We start from the raw sequence: 21,357 nt of genomic DNA, 5'->3' as shown, positions 1-21,357 counted from the left end.
GATAAATTTTGAACTCGTTTGTATAGCACTACACATTCAAAATTTAAAATAATTTTTATACTTAGAAGAATAAGGGCATTATATAATCACCCACTCTTTTTTAATTTCCAGTCATTTGGGGCAATGGGGATCTCCTCCTCTAACTGAGTGTAGGAAAGAAAGTCCTTTAGAGCATCTTTTAAATTTGAACAGTAGCAGAAAACTATTTACATCTTAATGACCTGTTTCAAAGAGTGAGTACTCTAAACATTTACATAAAGCTGAGTGTCAAATGACAGGTTATTTAGAGTAATGGCAGCTTGCTAGTATTCGACTAAGCTGCCATTCTCACTGCTCTCCTACCAGTAGAGTTGAATAACATAACGGTGGTCAAAATGATAACAAGCCAAACCAACATACTTGCAAGCACTTGCTACATTATAATGAATAAAGAGTCAATTAGACATTCTTCCTGCTGAAAATTGCCGTAATAATTCAAAGCGGCATTTAATGTAGATCAGTAAACAGTTTAGATTCTTAGAAAGGATTTTTAAACCTGTGTGACTGAAAATTCTGCATTATTGTGTATATGCAGTAATTTTATCTTAAAAGTATGGGCTCAAGGACTGTGTCAATATTGAGCCTATGTTACCCTTCCAGAGTTCTAATAGAGAACTTTTGTAGGATTAATTATGTGTTATTAAAAAAGTCATCCTGCGTGCATCTTCCCACATTTCTTGGTATGTAGTGAAGAGGTATTAAAATGCTAGCTCAGACTAATTAGCAAATTTATTTTGGAAGCTGGGATTTTTTCCAAGTTGTGTGCAAGTATTATTACTTTGTAGAACTTGCAACGTAATACAGCAAGGCTGAATGCCTGTCTTACGCTCAATGCCAAATTTAGTTTTCCATATAAAACTGGAACTTCAGTCTTCATGTTAATACTGTAAAACATTTTTCGTTTTCCAAAATTTCTTTCTCTGTACAACTTGTTTTTCATTTGCTTCTTTTAATCTATACTACATATTGAAAAAATATTTAAATTGAACTGCCTGCACAAATGACACAGTTTTCTTTTTAATAGTTTATTTTCAGCTCGCCTGAGCCCCAAGAACAGTTCAAATTGATCTGTACTTTATAGTATCCCTTGCACTTGTCAGTAATGTTTTTATATTGTTCTCTATTAAGCATTAGTTTTTCAATTTCTGCAGTTGTTTATTCTTTTAAATTTCATTAATATTTCTAATTCTAGCTGAAATAATTTTGGATATCAGTGTGTTTTGCCACTGGTTATTACTGTAAACTCTTTCAGCATTCTATCTTTCCATGTGACAAATACTAATTTATGTAACTTGTGAAAGAAATGTTTATGCTATTAGTTAGTGACTCTACTTTTCAGAATAGCATTGGAAAGCTGGAAAACATTTTATATATTAATCGTGTATACTGCTCCCATGGTTGAAGTATGATAGGCAAATGATTGTCTTTTTTTCTCAGGCATAATAATCTTTTTGTGAGACCGAAAGGATTATCTACGCTGGTCAAGAGTGGTGTTCCCGAAGCGCTGAGGGCCGAGGTTTGGCAGTTGCTGGCAGGATGCCATGACAACCAGGCGATGTTGGAGAAATACAGGCTTCTCATCACAATGGTAAGATTTTTTTTTTGTTTTGTTTTGTTTTGTTTCATTATGGTGAATTATATTGAGCAGCCATTTGGTACAGCTGCCGAGTAGCAAAAGATTGGAACAGTTTGATTTGTTTTAAGCAACTGAAATTGTGATTAGGTGACTTTACCTCCTGCCACGAGTACCTGCTGAATGGCATTAACAATAGAAATTGCTGACCTATATCTCTAGTAATGCTTGACATTTAGCTTTCTGTTCACTTGCTGTGATGATAATAAGCACATCAAGTTGTTGTTCAGGTGTTGGTTTTTGTTGTTTTACTTAAATTCATCACTTTGTTTTTTTCCAACAGTTTCTGTTCTCCTTTTGCCTTAATTTTGTGGGTTTTAGTTTAAAAAAAAAAGAAAAAAGAAAACTGTTGTTTAAACAAAAATACTAAAAACATGTTTTCCTAGCTGGAAACAAGTCCTCTCGCTATATAGACTGTTAGAGAGGAGAATTGCCTCAATAGTCTTTTCCCATTCTACATCCTAATCTTTTCAGTGCGGTCAGCAAAGCTGATCAGAAGTTCTCTGTGTAGATGTTTCAGACTGCTTAGAGCTTCAGTTTAAAGACTGAGAATCACTCCGTTATAGTGGTAGGATCTCCGTGCAATGTCAGGCTGTGCACTTGCCATTTGTGGTTCTAAAATACTTGCAACAGCAGGGTAGTTCAGCGTTCTGAGAACAACACTGGCCTTAAAAATTATCATAAGGGTAGAAACTGATGAAGATAATTTTGTATGTTGGTCACAGAAAATGCTGGATGTGTTGGCTAAAGAATGAATGATCTGACTATGCAAAGCTTTTAGGGTAGATGTTGTCAGTAAAAGCTTCCTCTCATGATGTAGTCCTGTGTTTTTGTTGCTTGCCCTCTCAATCTAACCTACCAGCTATATTTTTAAAGGTGTCCCCACAGTGAGATCTTCTGTCCTCCCAGCTTGTTTTTCATTTACTGATAGAACAAGTTGTTTTGGTAGGGTAAAAAAATTTCTTTCTTTTTTCTTTTCTTTTTTTTTTTTTTTTTGACTTAGTGGTTGGGTTATATTTTGCGTAGACACCATTCACAGGACACCTGTGAGCTGTATGCTGCATCAAAACCATGCTCCATTATGTTGCCTTTGCATTCTGGTAGTAGGGAAGATGTTTGCTTCATTGTGGAGGAGTGAGTTAAAAGCTTTCTCTATACAAGCCTGATCATGATGCTAGGAGCTCGTGCCATTCAAAATACCATGTTACATTTGGCCTTTTCACAATAGAAATATTTCTGACCATTCTGGAGGATGGTCGATGTAGTATTTCAGGTGAAATATTATACTATTATGGATTAGAAAATTATATCCTATTATGAACTGAAGCATTTTTGCAAACTCAACATTTTTTTAAGATAAATCACATTTTTCTGAAACCATGAATTTTCTTCCATAGTCTGAGTATATAAAAACTGTTGGTGTTCACATCACTTGGTGTACACTGCATAAATAGATTCATAAAAAGAAACAAATAGGAGAAATTGTATGTCAAACCAAAGCTAAGGTCTGTTTTTACCAATAGTTATTATTGGGTGCTCCAGTAAAACTTGTCAGCCTTTTTTAATTAATTGTTATGTAATAATATGCCTAGGAACAGAAATCCGTTCAGTTTCATTTTTGCTTGCGTGATTTTGGTAATGTAAGTTAAACTATTTTATTTTTAGCATTTTACATACGTGCGCACATGTATATGTGTGTGTTCATGTCTAATTCTCTGAATCCTACTAAAAGCTCTATTGTAATAGTATCTTCGGTCTACCAGTGATGAAGTACTTGTGAAAGATCAAATTTAGTTGAATGTTATTGATTGTCCATTTCTTTCTACTATATGAAAAATCAGAATTGATGTTTCTGCTTTGTTTTTTTGTGACCATCCCAATGCACCATCAACATTTACTTCATGTTTTCCCTTAATTAGCTCTTCTTTCCATCAAATACATAGCTTTCATCTTGTTTCCTTCTGTTTATGCATATATTTAGACAGAGTCATTGTCTCTTTATATTTTTGTGTCTCTGCTTACTGTGTCTCTGTTGTTTGTCTCTTGAAAAATTTTCCTCTTATCTTCTGTAAGCGCACAACTGAGTTTTTGACTCATCTAGACCTTCCTAGGTGGTAAGAGGTGGCAGCGCTGTGCATTTGGAGTCCTGAGAAGAAAGCATGTTGAGAGGCAGGAAGTAGGAGAAGGTAGTAGCATTTGAGAACTTGACCCACCGCCTATTTTTCTCCCTGTACAACTCACTGTGACTGCCCAGTTCCCTTGAAGCTTTGTAACACTCTGTTGCCTCTGCTGCTGCTCAGCTTTTTGTAACGGCTCTGTCCCTTTTAAAGGCAAGAGACTGCCGTCCCAACGCACTAGCCTCTTTCTCCCCTCTTGTGATCCAGCCCTAGTTGCGCTGTTCTGCTAAATTGATGATTGCATTACCTCCCTGAGAAAGAGAGCACCTGGAGGCCCCTGGAAAAAATTCTGTGCATGCAGGGATTTGTAAGAAAGTAAGCTTCTATAGGTGCAGTTAAGGATTTCTGTCCAATGATCAAAATAACACGATTGCACTGTTTAACACTCTAGCTCTGCGGAAAAATGCCACGATGTAGCATAGTCATGAATATAGTGTTGGCTGTTACTTACCAGCAAGGTAAGTTGCTAGTTAACTTCTGAAGAAACTGTGCTTGATAGTGGAGGAAGGGAATAACGTTGTGGCAGACAAAAATGCGTTCCTTTTGATGAACTGAATGATAGCAGAGTCCTGTCCCTTGAATTTACCGTATAGATTGTGATACAGATGCATTTGTTGTTTTATGCCAGTTGCATGCAGTTTGTAGGGAAGTAGTATATTAGATTGGCCAACGATCATTCACGTCACTTCACAAATAGGGTATGTCTGTTACAGTGTGTGTGTGTGTGTGTATATATGTGTGTGTGTGTATATATGTATTTCCATCTGTATGCAGAGCTTTGAAATCTACTGCAGTATTTTGTTGTTAGAGGAGTGTTTTGGTGAATGTGTTCTATAGCAGACAGTAATTTGGGGCTTATTTTAGTGTTTTAATTTAGCACAGAAAGAACAATAAAATCTCTTTCTTACTTAGAAAAATCGGTGCCATGCTTACATTCTACAGAGGGCACGTCCTCTAGCCCTCTGCACTAGAGGGCAAGAGTCTGCCAAGAATGATCTGGTGAACTGTGTGTGCCTTCCTGTGTTAGAGCCTCATGCATACTGACACGTTCCCCATCTCAAGCTGAGTTTGGAGCCCTAGGAGTGAAGGGAGGTGCTGCTGCTCTCAGAAATATTTTCTTATTGACAGGCAATATCTTGTGTCTCATGCTGAGCTCCAGCTCGATGAGAATACTCGCCCTGCCTGCTGGAAATGTTGGCTGGAGCACTATAGCAGGTCTTGCACATGATTTCGGAGAGTAGGAGTTGGGATTTGGCAGCCACTTCATCTCTGACATATATGTAAATCTGTACTGTGTGCCAGTCTAAATCTGCCTCAGTTACTTTTCTGGCATGCATGCCTTCGGCTTTTGACCCTGGTACACATGGCACAGTACTGAAAGGAGAAAATCAAACATACATCAGGAAAGATAAATATGTATTTGTGTGTGTAATTTTAAGGAAAAGATTTTTTTTTTTAAGGAAAACCAGAGTAAGAAAATTCTGCTTGCGTGAATGAAGCGTTAATATTGGTGCGTGTACAGAGCTTTTGTAAAAGAGCGTCAGAGCCCATTTGTTAAAAGAAGGTAAATGGAAAAACATATGCACAAGTGAGGGTCCGTTCGCTGATGGAGTTTTCTCCTGCCTACTTGATGTTATTCTGTGTTCCCTCAAGCAACTCAGATAAGTCTTGCCCGTGACAAGGTATGTGTTGAACTCTGATGAATCGGCTAGTGATGAGTCGCAGTTTAGCCTGTTTACTGTTGAGGTGACTGTTGATAGTCTTCAGCAAGAGTTACGCTCTGCCTTGCCCCATGCTGCTACCCTACCGTCCCTATTAGAATAGGGGTCAAGCACTGCTGCTGAGCGAATGGTTAGAAGTCTGCTGTCACTTGAGAACAGTAGAAAGCGGTTTCTTGTAGAACACTTGTTGCATATGAAATGGAGCAGATCTTTGTTTGTTTCTTATATTTTGTGCTACCCATTATAACATTCTGCTTCTATACTTTGGCTGGTTTCATTCTTGTATGTGTTCTAGCTGTTGAATTTGTAGAGTGAGACTTCTTTCTGCCTTGCTAAGTGTGATGGACTGGTTGCCTCTTTTGTAGCACTGTTACAGATTATGCTTGAAATTCACTTAACTTCAAGTCCCTTCTGCTAAGTTTGGAGAGCAACACCTGTCAGGCTTTTAAGTAGTTGTGTAAGGAAAACAATGAAGCCATAAAAAAAGAAGGCAACCTTCCACATTCTGTGAACTAGCTAGCTGTGAGTTGAAAACTTCTGGATCAACTGTTACGAGCTAAGATTTATAATTTCTTAAAGTTTTCATCATTCCTTTGTAATACATTAAGTTTCTGATTTCCATTTGGAAATGAACTATACATTTGAGTAATAAAACATATAACACACATTCAGCAGATTTAAAAATGATGCTGCTGCTCTGCGGTAAGAAAACAGAACCCAAACTCGTTTAAATTCATTTCTATGTGGGTTTATCAGAAAAAAACAAACTTGCTTTCAGATAAAGTAGGTTTTAGTACCAGTATGTTACTTAAAAGCAATTAAAATTTGCACATAAAAGTGAACGCCTCTGTTTGAAATGGCTGGTGACTTTGAGTAGAAGGTGTTAAAGAAAGACTTAGTGGCTGTCCTTCCAAATGACTTAAAAGAGAACCAAAAATAAGATTATTTATTTACTGTCATAATTTCCTTTGGCAATATGAGCATGTGCCCAGAACAGCTAGAGATAATAACTAATTAAAGGGTTAGGCGTGAGAAAAGTTGGCCAAAAAATAGCTTTGTCTGCTGACTGCATAGTGTTGTTTTGTGTCCAGGCCAATAACGTTTCAAGCCATTCAATAGAAGAGTGAAAATCCTGAGAATTCTTCCCAAGTTTAAAGCAAACTATGAGAGGCATTGATTCAAGATTCAATATTGCCAAGTTGAGGGGAAAAAAATTATCTCATTAATTTACTAATTTGAAATTGGCACTAAACACACGGCAGTATAATTCTCATGCAGTAAGGACCAGTTACATGAAAATACAGTCTATTGCTGCAGAAGAGTTAGGAGTAAATGTATTGGGTTTTGGCCTGAATGAAATATAATTGATTTAGAGTCAATGTGTGTAGTTTATTCTTACTGTTTTGACCCGTATTGTAATTTCTGCATCCTACAGGCAATATCCTCTTAACTCTGTTTTGTCTTTTCCTTTTAAATTAAGGGTTCACATTTTTTTGGGGGGGGGGCTTTTAGATTAAGAAGCTTACAGGCTCAGATATAAAATTAAACTTTGTCACTTGTTCGCTGGAAAGAATACGCAGTTAATTATGGCAAATAGAAGCAGTCTTCATGTCAGGATGACATTACACTTAGGTCTCCCTGGAAAATGAAAAAGAAATTATTCTACAATATTTAATTCCTCCTTTAGAATTCTGACTTTATACGTCTGGGACACAAGCTATTTTCTTTCGCTGTTAAAAGCTGTAGGTGGTTGAGATTTTATTCACGACAGTTTTGATTTTGTTTTTCCTGGTGGTAAAATTTTGGAATTTCCTTCATCATTTATATCTTGCAGAGAGATCAAAACAGTATATATGCTTGTTTAGCTTATCAGTATATGTTGTACAATATAGCTTAGACAATTTAAGTGGAACTGTTAAGAAAATTGCGTGAGAAGAATTACGGGATCAGCTTATCTGTTCCAATTGAGAAATGAAATAGAGATTGAAATGTAGGAAATCAGTGTAACAAAACTCAGTGCTAGATGGTATCAGAGGAGAAGGTGGTATTTATTTTGAAACTGTTTCCACTAATTTTCTTGCATCCACATACTCAAGGACTGAGGTGCATCTGCCCAGCTGCCTTGGCCAGGGTCAGGCATGTGACCTGGAGGACGAGGGACGCTGGCTGCTACGTCCTCCCTGTCTCTCTTGGGTTTCTCTTGGTGGCAATGAACGTGTTTTTTTTTTTTTTTTTTTTTTTTTTTTTTCTCTGACAAGGTTTTTGTACTCCTTAGGAGACAAGCAGTTAATCTGGTATAATCTTCTCCCTCAGAAGCTTGCTTGCTTCAGCCTCGGAGTTCGGCCGCCGTTGCTGCCCGGCCTCCCTTTCCTCCGCGCGGGTGGTTTAGTGGCAGGCAGAGGTGGGCAGAGGTGATGCGCTGTAACCTTGCTGTGGGTGCCCAGCTCGGCTGCAGCTCGCCCTTCGCGGAGCGCAGGCCCGCGGGTCGGGAGGCAGCAAGATGCTTCTCAGCGCTTCCCAGTCCGGCTGCCCTCAGTCGTGCTCTCACCGGTCTGCTTACCAACCCGCCCCGCTCTCGTCACCCGTTCTCTGAGGTGCTTCCTCCGATGCTTCTGCATGCAGGCGCTTCTGTTCCTACTTTGTTCCGATCAATCTTAACTCTTTGGTTCCAAATCTCTCCCAAAGGAAGAGCTGCTATAGAGAAAGTCTTTGCAATTCTTTATCAGCCGTATTTCGTTATTAAAAGCACCCGTGCCAAGCGGAAACTTTTTCATGATGACAGGATTATAATGAATAGATATCTGTATTTTCTCCTTTTCCCAGTCTTATAATAGCAGTCTTTTGTCCAAAATTAAGAGTTAAAAATAGCATGCTCCAAACACCAAAGGAATCTGGGTTATAAATCTTAACAGGCCAGATTCTTTTTCTGATTTATTTCTATGGGTTGAATTAACTTTAACAAACTGTTTTCCTTAATATATCTATCTCCAAAGTGATCTCAAAGGATGGAATATCAACTTTCATGTAAACTTAATGCACAAAAATACTTACCTTTTACACTTACAGATTACCATCACTGTACAAATTAGAAAAGGTATTTGCTTCATACTTAATATTTGTGTCGTTTATTTTCTATTGTTTTTAGGCAATTTTACTAGCATGGATAGAAAAAAGCAGAAGAGATTACAAGTGAGTTGGTGCTCGTGCAAATGTGGTTAAATACAGTTGACTTTGAAAGTGATGTGTTTATGTTTTTAGTTTTTTAATTTGTGCGAAAACTGGATTGAAATAGTTCAGCTGTGGATTGAAAGGATTACTTACATAGAAAGGCTATTTTAGTTTGAGCAGAAAATTAATCAAACTTGTTATTTGCAGCTCTACCAAAGGTTATGAAGTTAGCACCAAGAGAAGGAGCATCTTTTGTCCCAGTGGCATCGTGCAGGCTCCCACTGCTCACTGTTCTGAGACTAATTAATCAATAAGGGAGTCTAATTAAAAAGATGACTGTTCACCAGCTGCTGTAGCAGGTTGGTTAATGGACTGAAACATATGAGTATTTTTGTAGCAAATATTTGTGTTCAGAAGGCTGCATCTGTTTGTCCTAACCGAAAATGCAAGAGTTTATGCTTCTGTGCAGGGTGGAGTAACTTCTTTTTCTGTCCGCTACGTTAAGGAGCATCTCAGGTCATCAGAGGTCTGTCCATTAAGGTGGCTGGTCACCAATAATGTGAGAGTGTCGAGAGTAGCGTGTTGGTTTCTTAATTCAGCAATTAAAAAAAAAAAAAAAAAAAAAGCATCTATGAAGTGAAGCATACCAGCAATTTCTAAATAGGCTAGTTTTGTTTCTTACAACATATATGCTTTTGGCAAATAGCCACACGTAAAATTTATTAATGTCTTCCCTTTTGCAAAAATATCTTGGAATCTTTGAAGATTGTAGCTTGCCCAAACAGTGTGTGCAGGTCTCAGAAGTGGAGCATTTTTTCTTCTAAAAATTATATTATAAATTAAAATTTCCCTCAGAAATTTCCCTCAACTGACTAAAGAGAAGTAAAAAAAAGAAAAGTACTTGGCTCATCACTTTTTGTATGAGATACCTAGATATTAATTAAAATAGTTTTAGAGGAACAGATCACTGAGAGGTCTGTATGCAGCTTGTACAGTTCCGTATTTGTTTTAAATTCAGCTTATTCAATATCTTTGGGCAAATTTCTGAGTTTTACTTTTCTCTGCTTCTTCTTATAAGGGCAGAGTTAGGATGACTTGACCTAACTGTTTTCTTAAACTTAGATTGTTCATTTCATGGCAAGTAGATTCTTGATTTTTTTTTTTTTTATATAATTTGATATAGTTGTGCAGAAAGATCAAATCGTTTGCTGGGTTGGACTGATAGGATGCCTTATTTTGTGTTTCAGTGAAGATGTTAGTGTTGGCAATTAGAATCTTCCATTTGTTGTTTGAGTTGTTTCAGGGGTGTTGCATACTGTGGAATAATAAACAGTGTGAACTGGAAATATATTTAGAAATTAATGTGAAAATATTGCCTCTAAACAGCAGAAGTTGACAAAAGTTGTAATTACATCAATAGCTTTATTAAAATCAGACTTCAGATAAAAAGTTTAGTTTATTATCACTGTACCAAGGCACCTAGTTTCCTAGTAAATGTTAATATTTCTGTTTCAAATTTGAGAATAAAATGCCATTAAGGTGAATTTAATTTGCCAAGTTGTGATTCATTTAGAGTTCTTCTGGAGGAAATCTCTCAGTTCTGTGTGCACAAAGGAGAAAATTTTGTGCTCAGCCCTCATTTTAGAGAGATTCTTCTCAATTTTTTTCAAAGCTAAAGGAATAGCACCCATTAGTAATTTTATTTTTATGTTGTCTTAACGTTAACTTTTAAATATGATACTTGAGTTATAAAATAATGTCAAGAATAATTATTTCAGGGCCTACCTAAATCTTTTCCATACATAATTACTTGTGATAGCACTAAAAGGATACTCGGTACAATTCCTGGCTCTTGGAGCTCTAAAAATCACATAAATTGATGCATTTCTTCTGAAGGGTAGATTAAAAGCAAGACTGGTTTTTGTTTGTTGTGGAGACCTCATTCTGCTTTGGTCTGTGTGGGTTTGTAATCAGTTATGTGCAAAAACCAGGGAGCATAGTTACCCGTCGCTTGAAACAGAGTGATGAAGCCTTGGGGAATATCAGTGGTGTTGTCTGAGTAGGTATAAATGATGGTTCCTGGAAGAACTGGTATTAAAATTAGAGGTCTCATAGACGTCAGATATATACCTGCTGGTACAGGTAAAAAGTATTTGTTGGGTAGGATGGTGGGGGTACACGTTGCTGCTGTGCTAGGTTTATACAACGTAGCGTGCAGGAAGAGCTGGTAGTTCTGGTGAACGCTTGGTACCTCAAAGCTTGTTTTCAAAATCCATGACATTCCTACCTAGATAAAACATGATTAGGTATCCTGGTTTAATTTGAATATTGGTTCATTAAGAGGTGTTCAGATGCCCTGTCTCAGCAGCAACTTGGTAGTATTACAGGAGTGATGGCAGAAGCTGTTTGCAGCGTTGGTATTCTGCACCGCTGAGCAAGATGGGATCAGCCCTGAAGTTCTCTGCAGCGTGTGCTGCCTTTCCGTAAGACAAGCTCGCCCTGTATGTGCGCATCTTTCTCTTACCGCATCAGGCTCTGTGTATGTTAAGCAAAATGTTACGTACGTGGACTATTGGGAGAGCTCTGTAAAGCCTGAGAACATAAGATATATTTACAAATAAAATCAGCCTTCTCTCAGTATTATTCTCTCATCTAAAATTCAGTGTACACTGGTTCCTCTCCAACTTCCCTGCTCTCAAACAAAGGTTGCGTAATTGGCATTCAGGCTGCATTACTCAAGGACTGGAGAGGTTTGAAGGTGAGAGGAAGAGACAAAACACTCCTCTCTGTGGGGTACTGTAATGGAACAGTTAATAAGAAACTTGCACCTTTAAGGAATTTAGTGATAACTGCCATATAGTCTGTTATGAGAAAGAAATCCAGAAATCAGAAGTCTGGGCTGAAAAAAGGGAGTAATTGAATTTAAAACATCTTATTTATTAGGCTAATTAATTTCTGTTCTTGAAAAAATAAATAGCAGTAATATAAGTCTTCAGAATAAATTCCCGTCAGCCTCAATCTGACTTTTAAATAGGAAGGCCCTTTGTGCATGCCAGCTGGTTGCTGAAGCGTCCTACTAGTATGTGCCCGTGACTCTTACCTAAAAATGATTGTATCTCGAAAATTGAACTTACTAGTTGTAATTTGTACTTATTAGATCTTGTTTCCAACCTGTAATCCTTATCAAAATTTTTTCCCTTTGGTAGTGATGAGTTACTCATACCAATTAAGAGCAATTTTGCTATTAATAAGCAAATCTGCAGCTGCTGAGGTAAAGTAACCAAAAGAAGATCAATCGCAGTGAGCTAGCGCTTTTACGTTTTCTAATAATCTTTTATGTAGGTTTCTGTGGACATATCTAAATATTTTGGCAGCTAAGAAGGTTTTTTAGCTGTGAATTTTAATCAGTTGTTTTTTAAACTGACAGCTAAATATTAGTGATATAGACCATCAGATTTTTTAACCATATACCGTGTACAAGAAAACCATGCTGAAATGACCATTTTGTTTCAAGAATAGTCAGGTTTAAAAGTCAAATCTTTTTTTGACTAGGTAATACAGTATATAACCTGAATCTAAACCTAACTTTTCTTGTATGGTGGTGCAGTTTCAAGCTGCACCTTATCCGGCTGCGTGCTCTTGCTAGAAGAGCTTGCCGAAATGCGAGTCCTGCTCCTCTCGGATGCTGCAGCTAGCAATTGCGAGGCTCTTGCATCCCAGCAGCTCGCAGATCCGTGGTCGGAGAAGTCCTTCCCCACATGTCTCGGTTGTGTCCGCGAGCGTGTGTGTCCCTGTAGTTACCACTAGGTCTGGTGTGAGGGATGGGATGAGCAGCAAGGGGCCCCTTTTGCCCTGGCAGCTTGCAGATGGCCTTCGTTGGGTTAATGTAAAATTGCAGGCTAATTACGTGTGCTTCTTGTTTCTTCTATTGCAAAGGAATTAGCAAATTTGGAGCGACTGCTCTGTAACTCCACTGTATGGCCGTGAACTGGTAAATGTAATTACAAATGCGTACGCCAGCTTACTAGCATTTCCTTTGCCTTTCTATGAAAATATCTGCTTTCAAGTTCTTCTTTCATAGTAAATTATGAATATAGAAACATGTATTAGGAGCTAAATGTGCCTGCACATATTAGAATAAATAACCCTTTGGGATGCTTTTGATGATACAGTGCAGAATGACTGTACCTGTACACTTACAAAAAGAAATGTGACCACTGGATGCTAAATAGGAACAAAGATTTGTATAAATGTCAGTTAAGTGGAGTGGTGTGCTCTCTCTTTGAACTTGAAACAGTTACGCTGAAGGAAACCATGCTTGATTACGTTCAGAATATTATATAACGAGGAGACGAATTTCCTGGAGCTCATGTTAAAACAGCACGCTTGTCTTCGGGAGCTGTTTGAGTTGGCAACAAATCTTGGAAATAGGCAACCTGGTTCCTTCATCTTAAGCATTACACAGACTTCTAAAACCTTGATATTAATATGTCTAAGACTTATCCTGACTGAAAATTTATGCCTGGTGACTGTTGCATTTCCATCTCATGATTTTTGTGCTGCGATAAGGAGTTGATCAGGTTCTCCCCCTTCAGCCCAAGTGAAAGAGGAACCTGGCTTTGATCCGTACTCTTCGCCAGGCTGCCGTCCACAAGTCGAGAGCGCGAGTGACCTGGGCTAAGAGACTTTCTCATATTGGCCAGAAAGGAGTTATGAGCAACACTAGTGAGAACGGTGATTCACTGCAAGGAAGGCAACGCACAAGGCGCGTACTGCGTTAAAATGCTGGCCTACGTTAGAAAGCGAGCGTCTCTCGCATGCATGGTTCCAGTCAAAATATTGCCAGTGCAAGTTACTGCTTTTAGTCATAGTTCTCTGAAGTATCCTTTAAGTATTTTGCTTAATGTTAATTAAGGCCTAGCGAGTTTGGGGCTTGCAAAGTCTCACAGTGCAAAGATCTATTAATTTTTTAATAAAAGTAGCAATTTTAACATCTGTCAAGTGTTGGATGAGAGGGAGGGAATTCTCTAAGATTGTATCAGTGGGTATGCTGATATAGCTAGGAGCTTTAAAATGATGATCTAGCAAGTATCAGAAATTTAAATATATTATGTTCTTGTAATTATAGTCTTATAAATAATACCGTGCATATAAAGGGCAGAACTCTGCCTATTCAGACAGATGAATTTTGGTATCCCCTAACTTTTCACTACTTAATTTGAAATCATTAAGTAACCTGTAGTTATATACCATATATATATCACTGTGATGACTATCATAAATGCTGTCTTTTTGTTGTTTTTAATAATAAGCTGCTCTATTTCCTGGATCGAGGTAGGGTTGCCAGGACATTAATTAAGTAGCATAAAGTCTGTATTCTTCCATCTGGCCATGAGAACTTTGAGTGACTAATTTTCTATTCACCTTTATTTCCTCCCTTTCTATTATTCTGTGGAGTTCTCTGAAACTTGAACTAATTGTGGTCTCCTTTGGAGAATCAAAAAAAGAACACTACTTGCCTCTCAAGCTTTTTCTGAAAATTGAGTCATAGATGTTACATTTTAAGCCAGCAGAATGTTTGATTATTCTACTTTTGACTGCCTTTAAAATTCTAGTTGCCATAACAACTTTATTTCTTTATTTTTAGCACATCAGTTGCCATAACAATAAAATATAGCTTTTTGAATGTAACCATTTTTTTTCTCACTTTCTTACTTTGTTTTACAAAGAACCTTTTTTGGGAGGAGAGGAAATAAAACTAAGCTTTTCCCCTTTGAACACTTTGATTAGAGCATAAGTTGAAAAATAAGTTGTTTCATCCGCTTTTACTCAGTTCCTACGAGAGGTTTTTGACTACTAAGTATTTTTGTAACTTGTACACAAAAATGAATGCAGTTCATTGTATTAAGCCTTTCCTTTGTAGAAAACTACTGTTGGAATTTTGTTTTATATGCAGTATATTTTGTATATTAGAATAATTTAATTATTAAGTAGTCATTTCTGATATTTTTGTACCTTATTTACAGCCATTGATTATAATGAAATAGACAACTGCCACTGATTTGGGAAGCATATTTTTTTTTCTTTGCGCTATTGAAAGCTGTCCCACTTTGTTGTTTTTTCTTACTATAAGATTGCTTCAAAGATTACTCTTGAAGTTTTGCAGCCAATAACTTCATTTCTGTCATGTCATTCTTTATCTTATCTTTCATTAAAGGTGTGGGAATAAGTTATGCCCAGTTTGTTTGGCAGCAAACATTAGTGACCTGCTGGGGAGAAGGATGTTTCACAAATGCTGTGTGCCTTTCCAAGCCAGATTAATTCCAGTGGCCGTGTAAAAGGCTGGCCACTAGCATACTATGCAGTTACAGCAGGTAGAGCCTAGTGCTTCTGTTGCTTCCCATATGGCATTTCTTCCTGGCATAACATCAATTAGATAAAAGTCATTATTTTTTCCTCATTAAGTTTATATGCCAAGTGTTAGGCAATCATATATATGATATTTCATCAAAACATACAAGAGCTTTGCACTTAGTTTCAAACCATAATTTTGAGCAGAGGGGAGAAGTTTAAGTAAGAATTTAATATTGATGAAAGAAGACTTGAGTTTATAGACTTGACCTCTATATTCTGTGATGATGTCCTTCCAAAATGGCTTGCATTTTCTCTCAAAAATGCTGAGTTTTGCCTGGGATTTAGCAATACAAAATGTGATTTGCCCAATAAATGAGTGTTACAGGGCATGCATGTATTTAGGATGTCTCAACTTTGTACAAGTGGATGCATCATAGAATTAAAAACTAAGTGACTATAAAGTAATTGATATTTGCTTGCAGCAATTATACCAAATTTTTAAGATTTCATGGAAGTGAAGCTTTTGGGGTTTTCTTTCTCTAGAGACATTATCAGATCAACTTTGACCTCAAACATTTGCAATATTTTTGCAAGTCCTAAAATCAAGTTGCAGAAAATATATATTTTTATACATCTTTTTTGTGTATATATATATGTATAAATATGTGTATATTTTCAGTTGTAGGTTTGCTGAGGCAATGTGATAAAATATACTTGCAGAATCTTGAAAGCAGAATAAATGCACAAAAAAGGAAAGTCATTCGTTTGTCTCTGCTTGGACGTCATAAAAAAAGAATAGAGGTGGTAGACTGTAAAAGTTGAAAATTCAGTTCTTCAGTTCTGTTACTTTTTAATTAAAGAGGTATTTAACCTGCTTTCAGTACTGGCAAAATATATATGTAATTTTTTTTTGGAGAGATGGGAAATAGATCAGTTTCTTTATTCAAAAAAGAAATATCAAAACTATTTTCTCAAATCACATAACATTTTACATGTGCCAATTTCTAGCTATAAAAATAAATGTGCTCATTATGTAATACAATCAAACTAATTTAAGATGAAATTCTCTGATTATTGGAAGTTGAATGTATTTAGATGTTATTAAGCTTGAAACATAGTTATCGGATGTTAGATGATTTTTAGAAGTTCTAATTAGCCAGCCTAACTCTGTGAAAAAAATGGGTGTTTTTTTTCAGCAGCATTTTAAGTGCATCGTCTCATTGCCTTGTTCCATTTCTGTGAGTTACCAAGAAGTCTAAGTTACGCGGCTATAGTTTGCTAAATTTTCCCTCTCGGCTTCTTTTAGCAGGAAGCTATTCCTGGGCCTTTCTCTCCTGTGGTTGTTGAAGCAAGCGTGTGCTGAGAGTCTCCTCCAGCGTGGCACCTTCAACGACAGCTCTCCAGCAGTTCCGAGTGCCGGGAAAATAGGGTATCAAGGAAGCTGAGCTTAAAATCCATAAAAAGAAATTGTGCCACACTTCAGTTTATAAATAGCAGTCATGCCCCATCCTTCCCTAGTCCTCTCTCTTGCACTTCACGAAAGCGTGTAAATTAGTAATACGGAGTAACACATTGCTTAAAGATAGTCTTCCAAAATTCACAGCTTTACTTGGTTTGTTTTCAGTGTGTTGTTCTCGAGAAAGAGTGGATTGGTGTTACCAGTTCAAATTTGCTGTCAGTACCATGTGCTCCTCAGGAGCATTTCTGCTAGAGCGGTACGGAAATGTTGGTCCTTAGCGGACTTTGTCTGCACCAGCCATAAAAGCTTTGGCCTTTTCTCCTGAACGATCCCAGTTGTTTGGGGTTTATCCGAGCTGGTGGGGCCTCTTGCGTCCTTGAGGAAGCATTATTTTGAAAACTCTAGTAAAGGAAAAGTTTAGAGAGGAGCATGTTACTCGGAAGCGAATCGCAGCAGGCGCCGTGCGAGTAGGCAGGAGTTTCCAGCCAGCCCGGCTCGGGCTGGCTGCCCTGGGCGAGCAGGCTCTCGCCGCCGGACCTGAGCCGCAGCCGGGGCCCGCGGATCTGAAGCGATGAGAGATGCATCCGTGCACTTGTCATACGGTGTAGTTGCCAGCAAAGATTTTTAGTAAAATAGAGATGAGGTGGGTATTTCTGAAAGGTTTTAAACTATTTTTGAGGAAGAAGATAAATTATGTGTGCAAAGCTGTCTGTATGTGTTGTAGCTTTCAGAACAGCTTCCCAGCAGTCATGACTGGTACATTAATTCAGAAGTATTTTCTGTCATTAGTCTATCTTGTGTACTGGGTGAATGCCTGTTTTGATTAAAAGTAACTAGGCAAAGGTGCAGTGGGGAATTTTTATCATACTGAGATGGAGAAGGTTTTGGAAGTGTGTGGGGAGTTGGTTGTACAGCAGTTTTTGCAAGCATGGCCTCTGGCCCTGAGTTTTAAGGATGAAGTAGAGGTGATGCTTTTGGAAGAACCTAAATAACGTTGGGCACAAATACATTTTTTTTTTTAAGGCAATGCAGAGGAATTAGTTACATTTGTACATACTTCAACTTTATTCTTTGGTGCATCCAAATTTGTGGTACTGAAGGACCACACGGTCCTTCAGTTAGAGCATATGCTGCCAGTAGCATCGGGTTTGGATCCTTGTGTTGGTGTCTCAGTAGTGGCTGTTGTGCAGGCCTAGGAACTTCGCTTCCTATGAAGGCTACGACGGATTATTCATCATTTGAACTCATGAAATCAAAATTGATCGTCTTTCAAAATGTCATGCTGTAGGTCAACTCCTTGGCTTGCAGTGTTTGAAGAGTCAAAGTAGGTGATCATAACTTTTTTTTTTTCCTTCTTAGTAGCCTTAAAATTTGTTATTCAAGCTGTGCTGAAATGGAATTAATACTGGCAGAGATTTATGCTTCTGTCACAGTAGGTGGAGTCCCTTGGAACATATGCTTTCTAGGTCCTGCTGTGCCTTTAGAATACCAATTTAAACACACCTATAAAATGTTATTCCTGGCCTGGTGTAGATAAAAGTGTTGGTAAAATACAACTATGTCAAAATGTGTCTCTAAAACATGTAGTATTAAAATCACCTTTTAAATGATATTTTAAACCATGGAGAATGATTCCTGTAGGAAAAAAAAGGGCAATACCACCTGTGCTCTTCAGACTATTCTTTAGGATTCAGAATTGCATCATTTAAAGCCCTTAATTGCTCTTTTTTGTCTTGTGACTTATTTAACAGGTAAAAATGTTAATTGTCTTCTGAAAGCAGTGCAATGTAATTAATAGCTAATTCATTTCAGTTTGCCCTAGTGTATTGCTATGCATGGAGACAATGTATTACAGGAGGATAGCTGCACTGTACATGGCTTTGTTATGGTATTTGAAATACAGAGGGGCAATTTTGAATGAAAAATGTGCTCTTCTGGACTGTAAATATGCTTTCACCAACCATTAACTAAACGTGAGGCATGTAACCAGAAGCAGAGGTTAAAGGGAAAAGCAATACAATAACAATGCTGCCTATCAGGATGCCTGGAGCAGTGGTAATTAATAACCTAGTATATCTCTTAATCTGCTGTTAGTTTAAGGGCATTTGGACTAGTTCTAGCGGCAGCCACGTGACCCTGTCTGAGGATGTAGGTCTTTCTTTCCCCCCCGTTTTTACACTATCCTAAGACAAACCCTTCTCTGTTTTTGTCATTTTCTGCTTTCTTCTAAGTTGTCAATTTTCATTCATTTTTGTGCTCTTCTTATCATATATGCTAAGTTAGTAAATAGCATACTTGGGTAGTGTTAGTCCCAAGTGCTGCTTTTTCATGCAGATAGTATGTTTAATTCCTGAAGAATGCTAATTATCACTATTTGTTGGACTTCACCACAGCATTTCCCTTAAGTAAATTCACTTCATGATAGTTTATTGTAGGTTGTTTCATTTTGATTGATTTGTGGGGCAGAAGTTTGGTGGTACGTGCAGCTCTGAACTGAACTTGTAAAGTGAATTCCATTTGTCATAGGGGGAATCATTATAAATAATCTCGAGAGAACCTCCTCCCAACAAAAAATGTTCTTCAGTGTAAAATTCAGAAGTGTAACTATATAATTTGGAATCACAGGCAAGAATGTTTAAAAGAAAGTTATGGCAATTTATTCTAAGAACTTAATATTTATTGAACGTGACTAATATTAAAAGCTAGTTTAGAAATTTCAAATTTTTAGCAGTGTTAAATATAATTATTTTATAACAGAACATAAAAGGACTGGATAATGAACTTGCAAATATGAATGCCCATCTTTCCCTACTGATCCACCACTACACAGGAAAAAATACCATTTATTTGCCAATTTTTAGTTTTGCTTTACAACATCCTAATTACTTAGTATTTATATGACACTGGCTAATATTTGTTGCATGACAAGTAACATTGGAGAAGAATGAGGCAGTGAGTTGAGCAGAGGAGTAGATGAAGAGGATTTTTGCGTAGCAGCTCACAGAGCTGTAAAGGGGCTTGTCAGCTCCTTAGCTCCTCTCACCTTGCCTTTCCGAAAGGATACCCTGACTTCCCCTGCTCCCCTCCAAACTGTGCTGGCCCCTTCCTTTCTTCTTCTTCTTCTAGCGAAACCTGCTCTGTAGCAGCCAGCAGATTCAGTTTTGCCTCTAATGTGGGAAAACTCTATGCTGGCTTTGGGCATAAATCCATTTAACAACAAGGTAAGTGTTTCACAGGAGCACCCCTGCTTCCAAAATGCAACCCTGTAACCCACATCCCTGGATCCTTTCTTGCGGTCAGTAGGGGGTGGGGGGCACAGCAGTGTGAAGTTGTGTACAGCATTCTTTGTGATCGTAGGGTAGGAGGGAGGAAGGAAGGAAGCTGATCTGTAACAGCAAAAAGAATAAATAGAACCATCAGGTGGAGAAATATGTCGTGTTAAACTTTCAGTAAGACATGGTAGAGTTGCACCCCACTGCTATTTATTTAACCACTTTTATTTTCCTAACTGCCCAAGCGTGTCTAGCCTTGGTGATGGGTTGCAACAAGGTAAATTCTCAGTAGATATTAGTGGGGGAGGAAGGTCACAGCGAGTGTGGTGAAACATTGGAACAGGGACCCGGAGAAGCTGCAAAAACTCCATCCTTGGAGATGTTTGAAACTCAGCTGGATATGTCCCTGAACAACCTGATCTAAATTTGAAGTTGGGTCTGACTTTGAAGTCAGCCCTGCCCTGAGTAGGGGATTGAACCAGGTGACATGTAGAGGTGCCTTCCAGCCTAAATTATCTGATGAGTCTGATTGCCTTGAGAAAAAAGAATGCTTGGCAAGCAGCTTTACATCCCAAATAACAAATAAAACTGATTTCAGGCTTAATTACAGCACCCGTCTGACTTCAGAGAGTAACTCTGAACTCCACAGTCTCTGATATTAAGAAAAAAAAAAAAAAAAGTAAATAAACCCCCCACCCACCAATCCACTCTTCAAGGCAACTTCTGCTGTCCCTTCCTCCCCTCTCTTTTTAAGCTGTGTTTACAAGCAAGCTTTATTGAACACAATTTTTTGCAGGCATTAAGAATAAAATCAGAGTGTCTGTATGATGTGCTGGTCACATAAATGCCAGAGGTACTTAAGATCAAAATAAAAAAGCTGAAGAAACAGCTTTGTTCTGTAGACTGAGAAGAAAGTGGGAAAAAGAAAATAATAAAAAACAGACTTGGGAAGAAGAAACGGGGATTGGCAGACATCTGTTTATACGTATTGTCATTCAGGTCTACATCTAAATAAGTAACTATTATTGTGTTCCCTATCTCACATTCTCAGCTGCATCTCCCTGTGCTAATCAATGTCTTTTTTTAAAGATTTTAGAGGAAATGTTGTTGTGCATTTGGTCCAGCTGACCAGCCAATCTCTTAACAAAGAGAGCCCTGAAAGGCTCCAAACTAGATAGGAGTGGTGTGAATGAGATAGTTGTTGATGTGCATTGCAGAAGTTGCTTGTATCAGCCCTATTTCCTTACAGAAAAGGAGTTTGGAAAGAGTCCTTTGGCTTTCTGAATAAGAGACCTGGATAACAGATTGTTCCCTTGCTCAGAGCTTCCCCATCTACCTGTGCTCTGGCTCTTCCTGCCTGAGAAGCTGTCCCTTGCCTCCTCCCCGGGCCACACGCACCCCTCCTGCTTTCGCGGGCTCTTTCGTGGGCAGAGCTCCAGGTCCTGCCCCGTCGCCTCTCTCTGCCGCAAGGTCGGACGGTGAGTCCTCTCTTCGGGACGGCCGCTTCTGTTGTTTCTGCACCGTGCAGTTCCTA

At 38.1% G+C, this 21,357-nt stretch overlaps 1 protein-coding gene across 3 annotated transcripts in view; it reads left to right on the top strand.

Moving 5' to 3' along the window:
* RABGAP1L (RAB GTPase activating protein 1 like) overlaps positions 1 to 21,357 on the top strand; it is a 239,259-nt gene that overhangs the window by 60,597 nt on the left and 157,305 nt on the right. For 2 of the 3 annotated variants that reach the window (XM_062581618.1, XM_062581616.1), the window contains exon 1: positions 1,510 to 1,627. In XM_062581618.1, coding sequence (XP_062437602.1) covers positions 1,595 to 1,627 — 33 coding nt within the window. In that variant the 5' untranslated portion in view covers positions 1,510 to 1,594. Of the gene's footprint in view, positions 1 to 1,476; positions 1,628 to 21,357 lie in introns of those variants that run through there. The other variant, XM_062581619.1, reaches the window with a different exon arrangement.

The sequence above is a fragment of the Rhea pennata genome, chromosome 8 (assembly GCF_028389875.1).
Source record: "Rhea pennata isolate bPtePen1 chromosome 8, bPtePen1.pri, whole genome shotgun sequence".
Lineage (NCBI taxonomy): Eukaryota > Metazoa > Chordata > Aves > Rheiformes > Rheidae > Rhea > Rhea pennata.
This window is presented reverse-complemented; position numbering and strand designations above follow the sequence as displayed.